The following is a 24,121-nucleotide window of genomic DNA, read 5'->3' as shown; positions in this document are numbered from 1 at the left end:
TGGGAGCCGAAGCGCTGAGTTTTCTGTTTCAGAACCAGTGGTTCTGTCGGCTGCCGGGTCAGACCAAACCTTTTCTGGACTTTTTCAGTCTAGAAAATCCCAACAGAGCTGGTCGGGATTTATTAAACTAAAACAAAACCAATAAAAATGAAATAATAATAATAATAATCTGAGTATCAGTTAAAATAATCAAATATCCACTTTATTAACCCGAAAGGGAAACGGCTGAGCAGGAAGGATCTCCTCTAGCAGTCTGTGTTACAGAGGTCTCTGAAAACGCCTCTCACTGAAGACATTCTTCATTTTGTGAAGAATCCCTCTGCTTCCGAGACAACAACACCAGAACCAGAACCAGAACCTGAACCTGATTCTCCTTCTGGTTACTACAAAATATTGCAATAAATTTTAAATCCATATCGGCACCGCTAGCTTCAGAATCAGAACCAGAACCAGAGGAAATATGACTGAAAAACATTTCCATCTGGAATAAAATCAAACATTTATTGATAGTAGTAGAAATATAATAATTTTGTTGGTTTTTTAACCCATTAAATAAAATTGATCAAGGCAATGAAACCAAATTCTTAAGATCAGAAAATGTTCATGATGAATGATGAACAGCAGCAGGTGCGCTGCGCCTGGCCGCCTCTCAGGAAGATGGCCGCCCGTCTGTCGCTCTGGTGAAATCTCTGATGAGCAGAACGCAGGAGGTTCTGACCCAAACCGTCGGATCGTGTCAGCCTGAATCAGGACTGACACAGAAACATTTTGGTTTTCACTGCTGCATGTTTCCTGTGCAGGAAGCAGAAACTCCTGCAGCAGCAGCAGAAACTCCTGCAGCAGCAGCAGCAGAAACTCCTGCAGCAGCAGCAGCAGCAGAAACTCCTGCAGCAGCAGCAGCAGCAGAAACTCCTGCAGCAGCAGCAGCAGCAGAAACTCCTGCAGCAGCAGCAGCAGAAACTCCTGCAGCAGCAGCAGCAGAAACTCCTGCAGCAGCAGCAGCAGAAACTCCTGCAGCAGCAGCAGCAGGTCTTCAGGCGCCGACAGCCTGCAGCTGCACAGACACAAGAACTGAAGAGTAAACGCAGCGGATGCGACGCAGCCAGAGGACGACTGGGTGTGTTAATCTGAGGTAAACGTGTCGGGTCGACCGCAGTGAGACGGTGCTTAAAGCAAACCTGCAGACCGACTCAGAGTTGCTGCCGATCTGCGGCTGTTAGCACCAAACGTTAAAACAAAGGAGGCATCACACCTCCTTCCACTTTCTGTCTCTTATCTGCTCAGGTTTGCAGACCACCATGACTTCACTTCCTGTGAGACGCAACGCTGACTGTACTGATCTCACCGCACCTGCAGAGCTGTAATGAGAAACATTATTACACGTTTTCAGTGTTTTCTTTATAAGTCTGACTCTAAACACAAACTGGTTCCATCGATGGCTCTGGATGCAGCACATCTCACACTTTCACTGCAACTTCTACATGTCTTCCTTACCCTACAAGCTGGAATGACCGAACTGCATGAAGTCCAGCAGTTTGTCTCTGCTGATGAGGAACAGGGACAATATCTACCGCTTTCAGGAGACCAAGTCTCTCCCCAACCACAAGAACCACAAGAAGAATGTCCAGCCGCACAGCAGGAACAACACACACCGATTTCATTCCCCAACATTCAAACGGGAAATCTCACAAAACCTTTGGAGAGCAAAGGCGAGTTCAGACTAAACAAACATGGCCGACTGGGATAAGAAGAAACCGTTTGCTCAGTTTGATGGTTTATCTGAGTCCAGCACAGAGAAGATCTCAGAGTCAGTCAGCTGCCGTCGGTTTCATAAAGCGTATCTGAAATATTTATCTTGGGAATCTGAAGCAGCTAGCCGATGGATGTTAGCTTCTGCAGAGGCGCTACGAAGGTTTCCACTGAGCGTGTCAGTGAAGAATAGGCTTTAATGTCTGCCCTGATAAAGCAGGTAAAAGCAGATTCATGTCACCGTTTGTTGGCCGTTCACTGCGGTGTCTGATCCCTGGGGAAACTTGGGGTCACCAACCATCACAGGGACCGACAGGACAGACGATCAGGAATCGGGAGCAAACCCCACCGAGGTTCAGAGCCACAGCCTGAAATCTGCCAGGAGCAACGACGGCACCGGCGGCAGACAAAACTGTCCAGTCACACTCAAGAACTTCAGCAAGCAAGTCGTTTGATGTGGAGGAACGTCCAGTTTGAGCTGGAAGGTTTTACTCACCGTCTGCAGGATGTGTGTGTTATCGTGTGTGTTTCAGTAGCTCCATCAGCTGACTCCGATCACCGTTAAAGACTCTGAAGTCTGTCAGTTCCTCTCAGCAACATCTGCTGCTCGGCACGTTTGACTTCCTGTTGTGGATTTGAAGGCGCTCGCCGCCTTGAAACGCTTTCTGCTGTTGGCCTCAGGGCAGGACGCTTGGTGGATTGAGCTGCACCCAGTTTCAGGGTGGAGGTGTCAGGAGACGCAGGATGTTCAGTTTTAAAGCCCAGGATGTGGTGAAACGTCTGTCTTGTTTTGTTTCCACCTTCTCAGAAACTGGCAAGGCTGCAGCAGGTCGTGATGCTCAGCTGCTCAGGTTTTCCACCTGGACGCTCGGCCAATCATAGCTGGGGATACCAACAACCCCCGCCCCAATAATCCGCAGGAAAGGATGGAGCCAGCAGGAACCAGGCGGCCGTCACAGGTTTGATTCCCGGTCTGGCGGTCTTTGCTGCACTTCTCATTAGCCACTTTCCTGTCAATTCACTATCAAATAAAGGCCACTACAGTTAACAAAACCTTAAAAAGAAACTCAACAAGATGCAGCTAATGAGACAGAGTTATATGCTAACTGGCTGGACTCAAACCCACAACCTCTGACTGATTCCTCCAGTTTCATCAGCAGTTTAGAACCAAACACCTGAAGAAAACTTCCAGCTAACAAACAGCGCCAGCTTCGTTTAAATCTATGAAGCTCAGCCTTTACATTAGCATTTTACTATATTTTGCCTTAGCTTAGCTTATATTTTCTTCACTGAACTTCTTACCACCATTTAGCCAAACTTATCTCAGACTTTATTTAGTAATTTGTTGATTTTTCATTATAATTGCCTTAAATCAGCTTAGCTAATATTAGGGTTGCTAGTGTTTTCTATGTTTAACTTATCTTGACTTAGCTTAGCTTATTCTTGATTTGGTTATTGTGTGAAGTAGCTTATTTTATATTAGCTTGTGTTCTCTGTGCTCATTAACTTATCCTGTCTCAACTTAGACAAACTTATTTTACCTTAGCCTTTCGATTACTAGCTAAACTTATTTGCCTTCCTTGCTTTAGCCTAGCCTAGCTTGCCTGATTTTATTGTAGCAGTCTATCAGCCTGACTGACAGCAGCAGCAGAATCCAAACGCCGTTTTAATCCTTTTAGTACTGTTTTAATCTGGCGTCGTACACTGCATCTAATCTGTGGTGCTTTTGGTTTTAAGCTAGCGAGTTTCCACATCTCTGAAGGGAAACAGCCGAACAGACGAGCTCTGAGCGGGAGAATCCCCGATAAGCAGACAACACAAACTGACTGCTAACATAAATCTGTGGGTGATGAAGAGTTCTCATCATCGGAAAGGATTTTCAATTTAAACAGCAGCAGAGACAAAAAGCACCAAACTAAAGACGAAGCTTCTTCATGTAACCAACTGTACGAACCGACAGTCTCTCGTGATAAAAATGAAACTTTTCAGCTCTGATTCGTGTTTTCCCAGAGATTTGACATCGGACATCATTTTCTGGATAACAAACATTTTGATGTGAACCACAGGAATCAGACTTCCTGTTAAAAAGACTTTCTGTCTCTATAGGCTTCAGTCAGAAATAAACTGGAAGGAAAGTTTGATTCCTGCAGCGGAAAATGATTAAAACCTCTGAAACAAGATGGCAGCCGTCCGTAATGTGAGCTGAAGTCGGAGTGACAGACCTGCAGGGAGTCTTCGAGTCCCAAAAACACAGAAGGGCCTGCGGGCAGCGAGCTGTGGATGCCGTATGAGGTGGAATTTCCCTTTAAATACACACTTTGAGGAGCAGAGATTCCTGTGAGTGATTACAGTAATCACAGAGCCGCTCCTGGCTGTCTGCAGCCGTTTGACTGAAACGTTTCAGAAGACGCGTCTGATGGAGAACGTTTCCCTCCAGCCTGACAGGCGTCGTCTTCACCAGTTAAAACTTTTATTTCTGCTTCTGAAAACCACAAACTCTGAATTACAGCGACAACAAACACCATCAACAGCCAATATATTGATTTATGCGTTTTACCTCCTCTGACGTTATAATAAACGTCATATTTCAGCTCTTCTGCCTGTTTGCTTAAAATGAAACTAAAGATTTATTTGTTGCATCCAAATACAGAAAATGGTGAATTTGCTGAACGTTACAATATGACAGGTGAGTTTGTGGACGAATCATGTTGGATGTTTAATGAAGAGATGAAGAATACAACTAACAGGGAGCCAGAGCAGAACAAAAATAGGAAAATACGACAGGATGAGACGGGAGGAACCAGCAGGAGAAGAGATTAAAAACGGAGACGTGAACAAAACAGCTGAGCTGATTGGCTACCGGGTCGCAGGTGGGAGGACAAAGAGAAAATGGCACAGGGGGCGAGAGAGAGCACACAGGAGACAAAGAAATGAAGAATAACGAGAAACATAATTAAACCAGAGTAACAAGGAACAAACAAACCGAGAGACACGAAGAAGAACTGCACTAAAATAAGACTGGCCTAAACAAAGTAAACACAGAATACTCAAACAAGAAATACTGAAAACAACCAAAGATGCTGACATCGACATTTTCTCTGACGGTAAACTAAAACCTGGTTCAGCTGGGCAGAACGCTGGAACTGAACCCGCAACCCGCTGAACCTCAGCCACTTCTTCACCATCAAACGGCGACTTACTGCCCCAAGTCGACCAGCAGGATTTCAACCAGCAACCTCTGCCGTCGCACAGCCACGCTGAAGCTTTCAGGTAAATGAACTTTGACCTCAGGCACTTTCAGACCGACTGAAGGTTTTCTATCTGATGAAGATAAAAACAAGACAACAAGAACTGCTGAACCAAACGCTGGAATGAACCGAGGCGAGCCAGGAAACACTAGAAAATACTAGAACGAAATATTAAAACAAAAATATTAAAACAAAAAACATAATCAATGTGTCTGCGTGTGTGTGTGCGTGTAGGTGTGTGTGTGTGTGTGTGTGCCTGGGTGTGTGTGTGTGTGTTCGTGTCTGCGTGTATGTGTGCGTGTGTGTGTGTAGGTGTGTGTGTGCGTGTAGGTGTGTGTGTGCGTGTAGGTGTGTGTGTGTGCCTAGGTGTGTGTGTGTGTGTGCCTGGGTGTGTGTGTGTTCGTGTCTGCGTGTATGTGTGCGTGTGTGGGTGTGTGTGTGTGTGCGTGTGTGTGTGTGTGTGTGTGTAGGTGTGTGTGTCTGCGTGTGTGTGTGTGCGTGTGTGTGCGCGCGCGTGTAGGTGTGTGTGTGCGTGTAGGTGTGTGTGTGCGTGCGTGTGTGCGTGTAGGTGTGTGTGTGTGTGTGTGCGTGGGTGTGTGTGTGTGTGTGTGTGTGTGTGTGTGTGTGTGCGCGTGTGTCTGTGTGTGTGTGCGTGCGTGGGTGTGTGTGTGTGTGTGCGTGCGTGTGTGCGTGGGTGTGTGTGCGTGTGTCTGTGTGTGTGCGTGCGTGTGTGCGTGGTGTGTGTGTGTGTGTGTGCGTGCGTGTGTGTCTGTGTGTGTGTGCGTGTGTGCGTGTAGGTGTGTGTGCGTGTGCGTGTGGGTGTGTGTGTGTGTGTGTGTGCGTGGGTGTGTGTGTGTGCGTGGGTGTGTGCGTGTGTGTGTGTGTGTGCGTGGGTGTGTGTGTGTGCGTGGGTGTGTGCGTGTGTGTGTGTGTGTGCGTGGGTGTGTGTGTGTGTGTGTGTGTGCGTGGGTGTGTGTGTGTGCGTGGGTGTGTGCGTGTGTGTGTGCGTGGGTGTGTGTGTGTGTGTGTGCGTGTAGGTGTGTGTGTGTGCGTGTAGGTGTGTGTGTGTGTGTGTGCGTGGGTGTGTGTGTGTGTGTGTGTGCGTGGGTGTGTGTGTGTGTGTGTGCGTTTCTCCAGATAAACTCTCCACACACACAAAGACAGGAAGTTGCTCCTCTCACATTATCATTTATGAGCCAAAGTGCTGAAGTCCAGGCAAACCCTCGTGACCTTTGACCCCACACAAGCACCAAGGTTCCTTCTGTTCACTTTCATTCCTGAAGCGATAAGCAAACTCCCCTCAAAGGCTTGTGAAGATGGATGACCTTTGAACTTTACATTCCTGGTTCTGATCTGTTCCCGGCGTCTCGACAGCAAAAACGTTGGTTCTGACCTTAAACCGCGTCGGCTGCATCAGCCGATGAACCGATCGGCGTATCGTCTCAGCTGATCCGCTGGACTCCAGCAGATCAACCCAACAGAACATCCCACTGCTGCAGCTGAGGTCAGAGGTCAACAGACAAGAAGAGGTCCAGACCAGAACCAGGATCGACCCAAAGCAAACCAAGAGTTTCTCCTCTGAAGGGGAACAATGATCCACAGAAACCTGCAGACTGGAGGGACTGGAATGGCCTCGTCAAAGTTTGAGCCCAGCAGAGATGATGTGAAATGAGGTCAGTGGGGTCGTTTTTACTCCAGTTTGATGATCTGATCATTCTGACCCATTACTCCGGTTCAGTTCTGTTCGCTTCTGTTCAGTTCTGCTCTATTTTCTGCTCTTTCTGTCTTTTGGTTATAATCAGAGTTCTGCTCATGGTGATCCGGTCTGAGCGTTTGTCACCGGAGAAACATTGTTCTGAACTTTATCACCACACACACACACACACACACACACACACACACACACACACACACACACACACACACACACACACACACACACAAGAAAACACACACACAGTTGTGTTTGTGAACGTTGCCCCCATGTTAATTGCAGACTAAGGTCAGAAATGTAGCTGCTTTCGAGATGTGTGAATGGTAACTATGGAAGTCAATATAACAGCATGGTGCTGTGTGTAATTACACCTCATTACTCTGTGTGTGTGTGTGTGTGTGTGTGTGTGTGTGTGTGTGTGTGTGTGTGCGTGTGTGTGTGTGTGTGTGCGTGTGTGTGTGTACGTGTGTGCGTGTGTGTGTGCGCGTGTGTGTGTGCGTGTGTGTGCGTGCGTGTGTGTGTGCTTGTGTGTGTGTGCGTGTGTGTGCGTGTGTGTGTGTACGTGTGTGTGTGTGTGTGTGCGCGTGTGTGTGTGCTTGTGTGTGTGTGTGTGTGTGTGTGCGTGTGTGTGTGTGTGTGTGTGCTTGTGTGTGTGTGCGTGTGTGTGTGTGTGTGTGTGTGTGCTTGTGTGTGTGTGTGTGCGTGTGTGTTGGTTCTGGTGACAGGAAGTCACAGCTAACACTGAAACAGATCCAGACTGAAATAAATCCACTGACAGCGAGTCGGGCAGCAGCAGCTTCATGGGAAAAACCACTCAGCCGTGTTTCAGTCCGATATGTGAAGCAGCATCAGGAACCATTTGGCAGCAACAGCGGCTGCGTCAGGAACGATGCTGTGACGGTTCGGGCCTCTGGCTGATCACCGATCTTTGAAAAGCCTGATAGGATCATTCTGACCTTGTGTCAGTTTGGCAGTGGGGTGAAAGTCTGAAAGCGCAGTGGCTGCTCTTCAGATACGACCAGACGATGAGGTCGGCTTCACATGTAGAAATAGGACAGCTAACGTTATCTCGCTAGCGTTGCTAACATCACCAGCTGACCTTTTTCTGTGCATCATTTCCAAGTGACAATAAAAGTTTGAAGTACAACCTGTACGCTTTCTAATGGATGTTGTTTTTCAGACATATTTTAGAATCATGATCAAGCATTTGGCAGACATCTTCTCCTGCTCCCAGACAACCAGAGCTAGCTGCTGTGGAGAATTGATGTGTGAGGCTGAAGAAGAGTCACGAATTCCACTTATTAATACCACAATACATCTGGTCCATAGTTCATGCTCTCCTCAAGGAGGCTGGCAGAACAAAATGGCTTCTTATTCTCTTTGTTAGCCTCCATCTAAGCTCACCCTTAAAGGGTGTTTCCTAACATGTCATTTCTTTAGCTTTAGCTTTGCAACTAGCTAAAAGAGGTAGAAGGCAAACCCAGAATGATTTATTCACTTCCTATTGGTTTGAATGAAGACGGAGTGAGGACATCCGACTTCCTAACAGAGCTCCCAGCTGACTGGACGAAACATCAAGACGATGTTTGGAGTCACACAGGAACATTGTAACTGGTAAGCATGGTGGGACTGGACTGGACCCAGTCCCAGTCCCAGTTTACCTGAGTTACTGGGCGATCTGTGACTGCCGCGCCGCGACCCCTCAGGCATGGTGTGAGGATTTGGAAGGAAGCAAAAACCTGGAGAGAAGCAGGACAGAAACGGCGTTAGAGCCAGTGGACAGCATCTTCATCATTCTTCATTGCAAACAGGAAGTAGAAACCCTGAAAACGCCGCTGGTTCCACCGCCGTGGATCCTGGCGCTCTTCCTCTGTGTGAAAAATGTGAGCACAGATGTAACGTTTGGCTGGAAGACAAGAATCCACTGTCTTCATATTACCAAGCGTGTGTGTGTGTGTGAGAGGGTGTGTGTGTGTGTGAGGGTCTGTGTGTGTGTGTGAGGGTCTGTGTGTGTGTGTGTGAGGGTCTGTGTGTGTGTGTGTGTGTGAGGGTCTGTGTGTGTGTGAGGGTCTGTGTGTGTGTGTGAGGGTCTGTGTGTGTGTGTGAGGGTCTGTGTGTGTGTGTGTGTGTGTGTGTGAGGGTCTGTGTGTGTGTGAGGGTCTGTGTGTGTGTGAGGTGTGTGTGTGTGTGTGTGTGTGTGTGAGGGTCTGTGTGTGTGAGGGTGTGTGTGTGAGTGTGTGTGAGGGTCTGTGTGTGTGTGTGAGAGAGTGTGTGTGTGTGTGTGAAGGTGTGTGTGTGTGTGTATGTGTGTGTGTGAGGGTCTGTGTGTGTGTGAGGGTCTGTGTGTGTGTGTGTGTGAGGGTGTGTGTGAGGGTGTGTGTGTGTGAGTGTGTGTGTGTGTGTATGTGTGTGTGTGAGGGTCTGTGTGTGTGTGAGGGTGTGTGTGTGTGTGTGTGTGTGTGTGTGTGTGTGTGTGTGTCTGATCCAGCTTTGAATCTTCTGTATCTTTTGAAGCAGAGTAAACTTTAACCGGTCTGATAAAGGAGGTGAGGCCACCCAGGAAAGGCCAAGACCAGATTGTAGGGGAAGAATTTAAAGCATTTGGCATTCAAAGTCCAGGCCGGGTTTCAGGGTTCGGACCGGACCCAGACTTTATGAAAGAGTTCAGTGAAGTTCCCACAGCCTGGTCTGTCTGAATCTGAACATTCAGATCCAGTTTGACTCTGGTTGTTAGTCATGGTCCCGGCTCTGGACCCAGATCTCTCTGTGGACAGTTGGGTCCCGCTAACGCTAATGCCGGCTAACCCTGCTAACGGCAGCTAACTGCCGGCTAACCCCCGCTAACGCTAATGCCGGCTAACCCTGCTAACGGCAGCTAACTGCCGGCTAACCCCCGCTAACGTTACTGCCGGCTAACACACTACCGCCGGTTAATCCCTGCTAACGCTACTGCCGGCTAACGCCGGCTTACCCCCGCTAACGTTACCATTGGCTAACCCCCGCTAACGCTAACGCTGGCTAACGCCGGCTTACCCCCGCTAACGTTACCACCGGTTAACCCCTGCTAACGCTAACGCCGGCTAACCCCTGCTAACGCTACTACCGGCTAACGCCGGCTTACCCCCGCTAACGTTACCACCGGTTAACCCCTGCTAACGCTAACGCCGGCTAACCCCTGCTAACGCTACTGCCGGCTAACGCCGGCTTACCCCCGCTAACGTTACCACCGGTTAACCCCTGCTAACGCTAACGCCGGCTAACCCCTGCTAACGCTACTGCCGGCTAACGCCGGCTTACCCCCGCTAACGTTACCACCAACCCAGTGGGAGGAGCCAACCGACACTTCCTGTTTCTGCGCTGCAGTTCTGAGGAGAGTTCTGATGCGGTCGGTCCCGCCTGCAGTTCTCTTTTCTCCCAGGTTTCTTCCAGCTTCCTTGGTTTTCCGACAATGACCCAGCAGGACCGGAACCAGGACCAGGACCAGAATCAGAACCAGAATCATGACCAGAACTAGGACCAGGACCAGAGCCAGGGCCAGGACCAGAACCAGAACCTCCTCTGTTCAATCTGGTGGTTTTTTTCATGGCAGCTGCTGGCAGTTTGTCATGTGACTTTCTTTGACCAATCAGCCGTGAAGCTGCAGAGGCCACGCCCAGCGTCTCCATGGCAACGGTTGCCTCCTCAAACTGGACTCAAACATGCAGGACGGAAACTGAGACTGATCTTAGCAACGCTGCTGATTATTATGGGATGGAGCGGGTTCTGTGAAGCGGGTCATCAGAACCAGAACACAGAGCTGGGGAACAAACAAATCCGAGTTTAACTGGCGAATTAAAATGAGTAAAAAAGCACAAAGAACCAGATGAAATGTTAAAATAATGGACAACAACCCCACTGTGACGGCAGATAATGGCTCATTGTTTATCAGCAGCAACAAAAAGCAGAGATGACGTCAGGAGAGGCCCAGTTGGCCCGGTTCTGGGAGAGCACAACGTGAGGAGGCATCTGTGACCCAGTAACACACTGAAGCATGCTGGGATATCCACCACCGCCATCCATGTTTGGTTCGAGAAAAGACAGGAGGTTTAACAACGCAGAACGAACATAAAGAAACAAAAAACACCAGAAATAAACACTAAACTTGAAGGAATTAGCCTGTATGGTAACAGCCACCGTTAGCACCGCTAGCTACGCTAAAGTGCTAAGCGTTTAGAAGTTAGAAAAAAAAGGACTAAACAAAAAGAAGGCTCTGCTATAGCATGATCACAGCTTACATTGATATTATTGCTTGTATTTTTACTTATAGCACAAGCAAAAAAGGAGCTGCTAACCAATAAACATCAGCTCTGCTAACGCTAAACCAACATTCTATTTAGCGGAAGCTAATGGTAAAGCACTAAATTGAAGTTGGGCAGTTTGTCGCCCTCATGAGGTTAAATCTGTCATTACCTGATTCAGGACCTGATTCTGGGTCTTCAGCTCTGTAGCAGCTGATCTTTGCTACTGAAGCATGAAGGACATCAGGAGATCTAAAACTGTGAATAACTGTCACTTACTGCAATGCATCATGGGTGGAGAACCTGAGGAGGAACTGCTGCGTAAACAGAATTCAAAATAAGAGCATGAAGAAAAGGTCTGAGGAACTCTTACAGTTGATAACCAAAACCTCAACACAGATGCTGAACTTCATTTTACTGAAATTTTACTAAACATTAAAACCAGAAAATTTGAGTTTTAGAATTTATCTGGAAAACTTAATTGAGAGCTAAATGTTTTTAAAGCTAGCAAAATGTTGGCTATCAGCAGGTTAGTGGAAGTGCTCACTGTTACACAGAAAATAAGAAAGTAAAGCAAAAGGAATGAACCCGTATGGCAACACATTGTTGTCAACAATACAGAACTCAGACATGATCCACACAGCAACATGTTGATTGGTCCCGTAAAGCTTCTTGGTGCTGATAGAATCGGACCTCAGGTTCCGGGTTATCCAGTTTATGTTCCTTCAGGGTTTTAAAGTAAGACATGCTGCACTGAGCTCGGTCCGGAATCCAATAAAACCCCTGATCCACATCACATCCTCCTGTTCCCCCGCCTGCTATCATCTGAATCTGATCAGAACCAGAACCAACACTGACTGGGTTTGGTCTCATGGTTCTAAAATTCTGTTCAGGTTCCTGAACTGAAAAACATCAAACATGAGATGCTAACATGTAGCTTCGTCCCGTCTCTGAATCAGAACCAATTGATGAAGTTGTGCATTTATTTCATCTGCCCTGAGGAGCGCGTGTGATGAATGGCCCAGAACCAGAACCACAGAGGCCCAGAACCAGAACCACAGAGGCCCAGAACCAGAACCACAGAGGCCAGAACCAGAACCACAGAGGCCCAGAACCAGAACCACAGAGACATGCTGCTCATGTCTTTGATCCAGAACCCAGCAGGACTTCCTGTTTGACCCATTTCAGAACCACTGAGGTGAAGAACTGAAGGGGAGAAGCTGCTCTTGTTTGGAGTCGCAGGTCGGTTCTGTGGTCTGGGTTCAGAACCGGGCCGAAAGAAAGTATTCCTCCAGCCTAAACACGAGGCTGGCGCTCCGACACCATCCTCCTGACAGACGTGGGCCGGCCGCTGTGTGTGGTCCAGAACCAGAACTGGGTTTCTGCTGGTGCTGAGCGTACTGATGCGACCCAGAACCTGGAACTTTCTGTGACGGATCGGACCTGAAATCTGAAGCCAGGTTCTGCAGGAGGCGTTTCAGGGGTTCAAACTCCAACCCTAACCCATCCGTCACTCTCTGACCCGAACAGGAAGAACCGTCACAAATACCAACATTCTCCACAGCAGAAGAATGAAAAATATAACACGCTATTTAGCTAAAGCTTATGCTAATGCTGAAGCGCTACACCAAAACACTATTTAGCTAAAGCTAATGCTGAAGTGCTAACCAGCATTTAGCGGAACTAAACTTGAAGGAATTAGCCTCTATAGTAACAGGCTATACAGGCTGTGAGTACCATGAGTACCATGCTAGCTTGAGCATGGTACTCAAGCTAGCTCTTATACATTTTACCTACATGCTATTTAGCAGAAGCTAATCATGGAGGATCTCTAACTTTCTCCACACAGGATGGGATTTGAACCAAAGACCTTGTTGCTGTGAAGCAACAATGCTAACTATATCAGAGCTTATAAACCCAACAGAACTACAAATCCCAGTGAGCTCCATGATGAATGCATTTATTATTCCATTGAGTAAAATGAACTAAAGGAGAGATTTTTTTAGAAACATCTTATCCACTTTCTCAATAAGAAACCCGGTTCTGCTGGGACCTCGATCAGAACCGGAACCGTTCCTTCTGAAACATGTCAGACAGAAAGATCTAGAAAACCAGCCGAGAAAATGAAGGGCATTTCCACAGAGAGGGTCAAAACAATAAGATACAAAAATAGATCAGCCTTCAGTCTGCTCTGTTTGCTTTAGCTCTATTGTCCTGTGATGAATTCTGGGAAACGGAGTCGTCTCAACGGACAGTCGGACATCAAGATGAGTCAGACACACACAGCTGTTTCCAGAACACACACATCACAGCGTCAGACTTTCTGCTTCACTCTCACAAGTTAAAGCCTGTTTTCTCCGTCATTCTGGCCATAAAGTCGCAGTTTGGTGATGATGTAACATTTCTGTCGCTGCAGGGACTGAAACATAAATCTGTGTCAGTCTGACTTCGCATTACCTTCACCAGGTTATGATCCAAGAGCTTCTTTTCATTTTTCCTGAAGAATTGACTCTTTCGGGACTCAAACCCACAACCTTTGACTGTCTGTTAGAGCTAGAAGTGCAACGCGCCGTCCGCTGCACCACAGAGAAATGTTTCCATGTGAAAACAGTTTGTTCCTTCAGATGATCATTCAGAGAACTGACTGTAAAAAAATGACACGTTATCATATTTATTTCTGACTCAAGCTTCACGTCCATTTTAGATTTTATTAAAGTGGCTTTGACCTGTTTGGGATTCAAACCATCAACCTCTACAGGTCAAGCTCTCCTATCGGAGTTTAAAGCAGACATTGGTCTAATTTTAAACCAGCTTTTGTCAGTTGCTGTGGAGCGAAGCAGCATGTTTGCAGCGTGTTTGCAGCGTGTTTGCAGCGTGTTTGCAGCATGTTTGTAGCGTGTTTGCAGCGTGTTTGTTTGCAGCGTGTTTGCAGCGTGTTTGCAGCATGTTTGCAGCGTGTTTGCAGCGTGTTTGCAGCGTGTTTGTTTGCAGCGTGTTTGCAGCATGTTTGCAGCGTGTTTGTTTGCAGCGTGTTTGTTTGCAGCGTGTTTGTTTGCAGCGTGTTTGCAGCGTGTTTGTTTGCAGCGTGTTTGTTTGCAGCGTGTTTGCAGCATGTTTGCAGCGTGTTTGTTTGCAGCGTGTTTGCAGCGTGTTTGCAGCGTGTTTGTTTGCAGCGTGTTTGTTTGCAGCATGTTTGCAGCGTGTTTGTTTGCAGCATGTTTGCAGCATGTTTGCAGCGTGTTTGCAGCGTGTTTGTTTGCAGCGTGTTTGCAGCGTGTTTGTTTGCAGCGTGTTTGCAGCGTGTTTGTTTGCAGCATGTTTGCAGCATGTTTGCAGCGTGTTTGCAGCGTGTTTGTTTGCAGCGTGTTTGCAGCGTGTTTGTTTGCAGCGTGTTTGCAGCGTGTTTGTTTGCAGCATGTTTGTTTGCAGCGTGTTTGCAGCGTGTTTGTTGCAGCGTGTTTGTTTGCAGCGTGTTTGCAGCGTGTTTGTTTGCAGCATGTTTGCAGCGTGTTTGTTTGCAGCGTGTTTGCAGCGTGTTTGTTTGCAGCATGTTTGCAGCATGTTTGCAGCGTGTTTGCAGCGTGTTTGCAGCGTGTTTGTTTGCAGCGTGTTTGCAGCATGTTTGCAGCATGTTTGCAGCGTGTTTGCAGCGTGTTTGTTTGCAGCATGTTTGCAGCGTGTTTCCAGCGTGTTTGTTTGCAGCGTGTCTGCAGCGTGTTTGTTTGCAGCATGTTTGCAGCGTGTTTCCAGCGTGTTTGTTTGCAGCGTGTCTGCAGCGTGTTTGCAGCGTGTTTGTTTGCAGCGTGTTTGTTTGCAGCGTGTTTGTTTGCAGCATGTTTGTTTGCAGCGTGTTTGTTTGCAGTGTGTTTGCAGCATGTTTCTCTGCGTTTTCTCTGCGTTTGTGCTGCCATGTTGTGTATGTTATTTATGTTGTTTACCGAGCCGCTCTCGGCCAGAATGGCTGTGGTATCCAGCTGTCGCCGGACTCACACACACTCACACACTGTGCGTCACAGCAGAGCCCGTGTCTAACCTCAGAAGATGCTAAATTGTTGGACTAATTATTATAAACGGCAAACAGTGGTAACCCAGGAAACTACCCTCCCACATCCCATAATTACAGGCTAAATATTAAAAGAGCTTCCAAATAGTTGAGATGGTTGGGGTGTGTTTGGTTCTGCTTGGCTCCTGGAGTCTGGGTCGGACCGGACCGCTCAGAACAACCGGAAACACTGCAGCAGCTTCAGCTGCAGATATCCAGATTTACTGGAACGCCCGAGGACAACTGGAGCTGGGATTCGAACATGCAACCTGGGAATTGCATCTTCAGGCCACAAGTCCAACAGGTTTCCACCGAGCTACAAAAAACTTGCAAATGTCAGAATTTGGGTTCTGAATTTCTGAAAATCAACAAGATGGCAGTGAAATAACAAGTATCCAAGTCAGAGGAGAATGAAACCGATGCTAATCAACCTGAAGTCCAGCTGCAGTCGCTCAACACGCTCAAACGGCTTCAAGTGCAGATAAAAGAGTCAGGTTTCACTGATGTCTAAATATGGAGCAGGAATAGAGCAGGAATCATCATGTCACCGTTTGCAGCTCCAACATCTGGCTGTGATTGAGTTTGGAGCGTAACGTCTGGATCTCTGCTCAGAGTCGCCCAACAGCAGGAGAAGCAGCTTCCTGTTTCTCATGAAGATTCTCCTCAGGCTCCTCATCCTTCCCCGTCGGAGCCTCTGGTCAGAGTTGCTCTCCTGATTCCTGGAGCGGCTGGTTGCTTCCAGTGAAGTCAGAGATCAGGAGGTGATAAGGAGGATTTGGCCTTTTAAGGAGAAGAGAACCAAACTCCTCGTTAGTTTCTGATGTGATCATTGATTTTCCACTTTGTGTTTGATGCAGGTGGAAGCGTCCAGCAGAGACAGAGATGGACAATCATCCAGGCTCCTCATTGGTTGGAGCTCAGGAAGCAGAATCAGAATAAAATCAGCTTCTATCGCCGGAGGCTGCAGGCCTTTGGTTAGGAGACGACGAAAACACCGATTCCCTCTGCACATGGAAACACCAGGAGGGGTCAGAGGTCACAGACACTCGGCATTCTGGGACCTGATGATGCATTTACTGACCTCATGGTTGAAACTCGGGACGTTTCTTCTGAGTAAATCCAGAAAGGGAAGGAGAACCTGAACACACCGACGCATCTGCATCCTGACACGATGCGTTCACTGACCTTCGGCACACAGAGTTCTGTGACTGCATGAAGGAACAGCAGCTGTTTTTATGATCAGTTCTCATGATTCACTAGCAGAACGATCTTTAGATTGTTTCTTACTGGGTCTTAGAAAACGTCTCAGGGTCGATTCCCAACAACAGCAAAAACACTCAAACATCAACAGAGTTAGAAATCTTTCCAAATGTGTTCAGGCAATAAAAGTTGCCTCCTGTTGCCCTCGAGCAGGACTGGGCAACTCCAGGCCTGGAAGGTTTCCTGCAACTTTTAGATGCGCCTCCACTTCAACACACCTGAGTGAAATAATGAGGCCGTTAGCAGGACCGGAGAACCGGGCCGGAGAACCGGGCCGGAGAACCGAACTGGAGAACCGAACTGGAGAACCGGGCCGGAGAACCGAACTGGAGAACCGGGCTGGAGAACCGAACTGGACTGAGGAGGTGATTCAGCTGTTTAGTTGGACCAGAGACGTCTAGGAGTTGCAGTAGACCTGGTTTGCCCAACCTGCCCTATAAGCTCTGTGACACGTTGGACTGACAGCAGCAGCAAGACATTCAAAGGTTGAGGGTTCGAGTCCCTCCAGAGTCGATGTTTATGGCTCCAGTCAAAAACTTCTTTAAAAATTATGTTCAAATTGAACAAAATTCCAAAAGTGACAAACTAAATTCATATCCTTCCCCCGTCAGAAGAAACACATGACAACATTTATGAAAGGACATGCAGATAAAAACATGTTTGTTTAAAGTAAAGACGAGGATCCAGAGTTGAATTATGGCTCAAGTCCTGAATGTTTGTTTTTGTCAAAAGGTCCAGAATCACAGAATCAGGCTCCATTAAAACATTAAAATGTACTTTATACAGCAGAAACAGACGCAACACTAAAAAGCTTTAGAAAGTAGACGCCGCTAGGTTACATTAGCCTAGCTGATTTTAGCCTAGGTAAGCTAAATTCACCATATATTAGCTTAACTTGGTTATGTTTATCTGACTGTAGTTTAGTTCACCTTAACTTTACTTAGCAAACTTTATTTCAATCTAAATTAATTTAGTTTAGCTAATGTTAGACTATTTTAGCTAAAAGTAGCTGATTTTAATTCATCTTAGTTTACGTTACAGTAGCCACCTTATTTTAGCTTCCTAGTTTAACTTACTTAGCTTATGTTAGCTTAGTTTAGCTTATGTTAGATTAGTTTAGCTTATGTTAGCTTAGTTTAGCTTATGTTAGATTAGTTTAGCTTATGTTAGCTTAATTTAGCGTAACTTCTCCTGTCGTGTTTTTGTTTCAATAAATCCCACTTCAGTCGTTTTCTGCATGCAGGAGCATTTTTATTATTTTGACCAAACGCAGGAAGAGGAAGACTTTGGCTCTTCGTCTCATCGTGTTTTCTGTCTCAGTCCGGCTGACATTCCTGGATTCTTCGTGTGTGGGAACTTTTGTTTTTAAAAGAAATGTTTGAAAGATGAGCCGGAGAGGCCAAACAGGACACACACACACACACACACGCGCAGTCACACACACACACACACACACACACACACACACACACACACACACACACACACACACACACACACGCGCAGTCACACACACACACACACACACACACACACACACACACACGCGCAGTCACACACACACACACACACACACACACACACACACACACACACACACACACACACACACACACACACACACACACACACACACACACACACACACAGAGGAGTGAAAACTTCCTGACAGAAACAGCCTTAATGTGGATTTGAGGCCCGACGGAGGAAAACGTCACAGATTCACCTGAAACTCTTCAGTTGGGCTTTAAACAGCAGAAGGCGCTCAGCGCGCCCCCTGCGGGCGTTGAGACGCATTACAAGCAAAGAACCGTATAAAATCTGAAATGATCAGTTTTTAACCTGCAAAAGTTTCTTTCAGGAGGATGACCGGAAGTCAGAATGCTTCATCATCATCATCATCATCATCATTCAGAACAAACTTCTCATTATTTCATGTCATATTTAAATCAGGGCCATATTTAATAAATAATACTCTGGACTCAGTGGGGAAAGTTCCCTGAGTGGGAAGCAGCGGATAAAACCAGGTTCGGATGGGACCTCACCTCGGAGCCGGACCGGACCGGACCGGAGACATGGACCGCCCTGCTGCTCGGTTCTCCCGGGTTCCTGCGGATCCACAGGTCGCTCCAGAAAAACGCGATCCCGAACCAGTCCCAGCACCAGACCGACCAGTCAACCGGGCCAGCTGTTACCCAGCAAAGGCAAACAAAGAATCCATCCGAAACCAGTCCAGCTCACGAAACCACAGACCGGCAGGAGTTCGGTGAACCGGCGGAGGAACGGAACCAGAACCAGCGAGCTGGAGATGAGGAGCTGCGAGCAGAGGGGGGGCGGGGAGGGGGGGGGGGGGGGGGAGTGTGGACCCGTCAGCTGCGGGGGGAGGTCCAAACTCTGGCTGGGAGAAACGAGAGACGGTTCTGACAAACTTCCAGCAAGAACTCCTCAAGAATCTGCAGCTTTTACAAGTTCACAAAAACTGGAGCAGAAAAAAGTGATGAAGGAGAAAAGAGAAGAAGCTGCATGGATCCACCGGATCCACCGGATCCACCGGATCCACCGGATCCATGGATCCACCGGTCTGGTCCGAACCTGCTGCTGTACAACCCCCCCCACACACACGCACACACACACGCAAAAACACACACACACACACACAACACACAACACGCACACACACACACACACACACACACACACACACACACACACACACACACACACCACACACACACACACACACACACACAACCCCCCCCCCACACACACACACATACTGACACACACACTCACACACACAACCCCCCCCACACACACACACACACCCCCCACACACACACGCACACACACACACACACACACACACACACACACACACACACGCACACACACACACACACACACACACACACACACACACACACACACACACACACACACACGGATGGAGAAAGTGTGAAACAGTGCGGGTCAACGGAGCGACTGGCACCATCCGCTCTGTGTTTTTCCAAACTCAGACATTCCTCAGCTCACTTTCCTCCCAACAATTACCCTCCAGACAGTCGCTGTGTTTGTGTTGCCTCTCCAGAGGTCAGAGGTCATCAAGAAACAAAAGGGAAACCATGGCAGCTTTACATTCTGGACACAAAGTCTTGCAGCGTCTATAAACCTCTGTGGATCGGCTGAGTGACACTCAGAGACGTTTGTCTTTCAGGTCCAAACCTCAGACTGAACACAGGAACCGGGTCCTTTGCCGTCATCTTTTATTAAACACACAGCTTCAATCAGTCTCCCAGCAACCAGCACAGCCAAACATAGGTGCAGTTTGGAGGTGTGTGCTCCCACCTGCAGTCCATTTCTGTTCCTTGAAGAACAAACCATTAACACTCACTGTCACACACTGACAGTGGCGAGCTGCCGGACTGTAGCCACAGCTGTCCTGGTCCAGGCCGACAGAGCAGAGGTTGCCATGAAGAGCGCCCCCTTGCCCTCAGACCAACTCCAGCAGGCATGACGAGTTAGTGCCTTGCTCAAGGACATAACTACAGAAACAGACAGGGACTGAAACCATCACCACAAAGTCCTGCTAATGCTTAACGCTAAACTAGCACAGCACTTAGTGGAAGCTAATGCTAAAGCGCTATAGTGCTAGTTCAGGTCAAAGTACATCTTGACAGACGACAGCATGTTCTATAACGAACGTAGATATTGAGTTTATATCTTATCTACTGTTTACTATGCAAGAACAGGAAATGGAACCTCTGCCCAAACAGCCTTCAGAATAAGAGCATCAATATAAAATTCTAACTACTTGAAAAATTTATAAAAGCCAAATAACCAAAACTTTTATGTTGACCAAACAGCAAAGTAAGCTAATGCTTCAGAGTTTATCAGAACATGAACAACGGAGAAGCTAACAGTGCTAAATGTTTTCAACATTAGCAAAAGAGCTAAATGAGTTCCTCTTTTAGCGCATTAGTGTGACCACAATAAGTGACTGACAAAGAACGTTTTCTGCTGAGTTTATTTGTTAGGATTAAATTTAGGCTTAACAAAAAGAAATAATGAAAGCAGATTTTCCCTGGATGGATCTTTCTGCTGTCATCTCTCACTGCTCAGCTGATAATTCACTGAGTTTATGGTCATTATTATTGTGGGAGAAGACTGGTCACGTTTGCTGCATCACGTCTGTTTTCTTCTCCTCCAGCCTGGACGGGCTGATCCAACTGGATCAGAACCTCAGTCAGAACCTCAGTCTGGACCAGCAGAGCAGCAGCTTCACCAGCAGGTTTCCCGGCTGATATTCCATCTCCGACGGCCGACCACATTTCCACTGCTAATGACACGGCGGCGGCCATGTTGGCTCAGCCAGCGTCTCATTACTGGATATCTGAGAAACGGCGGCGGCTCGGCGGACCGGAGCGTCTCCGACTCCGGTCCTGTGGGAAAACGTCAGCTGGTGTCTTCCCTGCAGACGGCTGCTAGAAATCAACATTCAGTGTTTAATGGAGACTCTGACAGCATCAAAGTTCACGTTTCAGATCCCAAAGCAGCAGAACCAGTCTGGGCTCCCAGCAGCAAACGGCTCCAGTTCTACACGAATGGTTGATAATGAGCAGCAGAGTCAAGTTCACCATGTCATCCGTTCATTTATGTCACAATTTCAACCTAAATATTTAATTTGGCTTCAAACTAAGTATCTTTTTGCTAATTAAATTTTTAGCTTTAGCATTAGCTTCTGCTAATTGCTGTATTTGGATGGTGCTTCATCATTAGCAGAGCTAAATTCATCATTAGCGTTTTAGCGCTAGCATCAAGTAGCTAGCAGCATTTTTCTTCTCAGCCTTTTATAGATTTTCAGCGCCACCTACAGCTTCTCTCCATGGTTACTGCATCATTCTTCATTATAACATTCAAGCTGCTTTATGTTGCTTCTTTCTGGAGGCCTGGGATGGAAGTGGAACCAGTTTCTGGTTTGGGTCGGGCCGCTTCATTCTCAGCGTTTCTGTGGTTTTCAGTTTTAATGAGTTTAAACGTTTAGATGGTGCAAACAGCTGATTGGTCGAACATCTGCAGCTCACCTGCATACACAGCTGAGGAGCCCGTCTTTACGGAGCGCTTGGCTCGGATCGGTCGGCATAAAGCTGCAGATTTTCTTCATTAAATCTGAATTCTGCGTGCGTCGTTTTACGGTCTTTAATTAGGCCGCCGAGCCGAGCTTCAGGCCCTGCTGCTTATTACAGACTGAGCTCCAGTCTGGCCTAATCTGTCCACATCTCTGCCAATAAGCACTTACAGCTGTGGTATGTGGTGTGTGTGTGTGTGTGTGTGTGTGTGTGTGTGTGTGTCTGTGTGTGTGTGTGAGTGTGTGTCTGTGTCTGTGTGTGTGTGTGTGTGTGTCTGTGTGTGTGTCTGTGTGTCTGTGTGTGTGTGTGTCTGTGTGTGTGTCTCCATCAGGACCTCCAGGGTGAGGACTCTCAGTCCAGTCCTTCTTCTGGGTTCGCAGCTCATCGGAGCTCCTTGCAGCCAGAGTTCAGGTCCGGTTCTGGTTCCTTGCAGGTCGGCTCTAGTGTGTGTGTGTGTGTGTGTGTGTGTGTGTGTGTGTGTGTGTGTGTGTTGGTTTTGTTATGGTTTCTGGACCTGAACCAGAGCAGCGAGCCTCAGAACCACAAACATCACGCCGGCCAGGAGAGAGAGGCTGGAGGAGGAGGACGGAGCAGGAAGACCCAGAAAACCAGAGAAACTGGAAAAAAGAGAAAAAACTGAAAACACAAAACAAAATGAGAAATTTGGAACCATAGTCACTGGACAATCAGAACCTTGGAGAACAGAACCAAAGCTCGTAATCATCAGTTTTTAAAGAGATTCTCTGAATAAATAAATGTTCAGAGCGACCGGCATCCTGGTTTTATCGTCTCCAGGAAGTGAGCCGCTTCACTTCCTGTCGTCTCTCCGTTCCTCCTCTCGTCCCAGAGGGCGTCATGTCGACGACCAGGAAGTCAGCAGGAAGTGACCCCGGCCTCCAGGTGACTGCCGCAGGAAGAAACCTCAACAAGAACATTTACAGAAAATGGACCAGAACAGGAACCAGAACCAGAACCGCTTCCGTCTGACACTGAATCATCTCTGGAGCATGGTGGTGGCAGCATCATGGTTCAGATCAAAGCCATATTTCTGAACCAACATTTTCTTTAACAATAGTTGAGAAATTCTGCCGCGGGGTTTTGTGGAGAGCCTGGAAGTGCTCAGTATCCGACCCGAGTTTGGACGACACAGAACAATCCTGAAATTTCATCCTGTTGATTCATTTACTGATTTACAGGACAGCAGCTCATCAGTGCATATTTCATCTATTTAATTCTGGATTAGTCATTATTAGTCCTCATATATTTAATAATTCAGAGACATCACACTTAATGCTCAAGATTTCAACAATCTATCAAATTGACACATTTGTCCTTTAAATTTCCCGACGGCTTAAAGCAAAGGAGACACAGCAGATTTACTAAAACGGGTCAAGAACCCGACATTTATGACAAAACGCTTCTGATTTTCTTTAGTCTTCTTCCATCATCCAGCAGCTGAAGCTCAATCAGGCTGGATGATGATGATGATGAAGATGAAGAGTACGATCACAGCAAACAAATGAACCAATGAGAGCTCGGCTGCAGGAGTCACATCCTGATCCTCTGGAGGATCCATCCACAGCAGCAACTGGGTTTGGTAAGTGAGGAGACGTCAGATCTGCTGATGATTTTGATGTTGGAAAGTTTCTGAACATTTAAACTGAGAGACATGAGAAAGTGAAACTTCCTGGTGTTTGATCAGCAGCAGATCAGCAGCAGATCCAGCAGATCCAGCAGATCAGCAGCAGATCAGCAGATCCAGCAGATCCAGCAGCAGATCCAGCAGATCCAGCAGATCAGCAGCAGATCCAGCAGATCCAGCAGCAGATCAGCAGCAGATCAGCAGCAGATCCAGCAGATCCAGCAGATCCAGCAGATCAGCAGCAGATCAGCAGCAGATCCAGCAGATCCAGCAGATCAGCAGCAGATCAGCAGCAGATCAGCAGATCCTGCAGATCCAGCAGCAGATCAGCAGATCAGCAGCAGATCCAGCAGATCAGCAGCAGATCAGCAGCAGATCAGCAGCAGATCCAGCAGATCCAGCAGATCCAGCAGATCAGCAGCAGATCAGCAGCAGATCCAGCAGATCCAGCAGATCAGCAGCAGATCAGCAGCAGATCAGCAGATCCTGCAGATCCAGCAGCAGATCAGCAGATCAGCAGCAGATCCAGCAGATCAGCAGATCAGCAGCAGATCGGTAGACTCTGAACGACGTGTTGAGTGTGAGGGTCGGCATTCCTTCCAGACATGTCAGCACAGTTCCTGCTTCCTGGCAGAGCTCTCATAGCGCAGGCATGCTAACTGCAGCAGGATGACTTCATGGATCCGGTTCTGTTGAGTCAGCCCAACCAGAGTAACGTCTGCATCCACAGAAACCTGAACCAGGAGAGCTGAGAGAGTCTTTATGATGCAAACGGGTCGGTTTGGGATCAGAGGGTCGGCCTCAGCTCCGTTCGGTTCAACAGGAAATGAAGAGGATAAATCAGCGTCTGGGCTGAAGGAAGGTCTCACTGTGTGGCGTTGAGGCCTGTCAGGCGTCTTCGTCGGTTCTCCCTGCTCACATCCTCACACTCCAGTACAGCCAGACTTTCCCCATCAGCACTAAACGCAACAGATTCAGAAAGTCAAACTTATTTATAAAGCAGCTTTCAAAGACTCATCAGCTGCATCACATTTCAGCTGCACATGTTTATGAAAGCGAACAA

General features: G+C 47.5%; 1 protein-coding gene across 1 annotated transcript in view; it reads right to left on the bottom strand.

Annotated features, from left to right (window-relative positions):
* plekhg2 (pleckstrin homology domain containing, family G (with RhoGef domain) member 2) overlaps positions 1 to 8,836 on the bottom strand; it is a 38,915-nt gene extending 30,079 nt beyond the window's left edge. Inside the window, exons 1-2 of the mRNA XM_055028133.1 lie at positions 8,534 to 8,836; positions 8,373 to 8,450 (exon numbers count right to left, since the gene is read on the bottom strand). Coding sequence (XP_054884108.1) covers positions 8,373 to 8,450; positions 8,534 to 8,645 — 190 coding nt within the window. The 5' untranslated portion in view covers positions 8,646 to 8,836. The remainder of the gene's footprint in view (positions 1 to 8,372; positions 8,451 to 8,533) is intronic.
* Between the last annotated feature and the right edge of the window lie 15,285 nt (positions 8,837 to 24,121).

The sequence above is a fragment of the Poeciliopsis prolifica genome, unplaced genomic scaffold, assembly GCF_027474105.1.
Source record: "Poeciliopsis prolifica strain line A6 unplaced genomic scaffold, Auburn_PproV2 SCAFFOLD004, whole genome shotgun sequence".
In the NCBI taxonomy this organism is placed as follows: Eukaryota; Metazoa; Chordata; class Actinopteri; order Cyprinodontiformes; family Poeciliidae; genus Poeciliopsis; species Poeciliopsis prolifica.
Note: the sequence above shows the minus strand (reverse complement) of the source record. Positions and strands in the feature narration are given on the sequence as shown.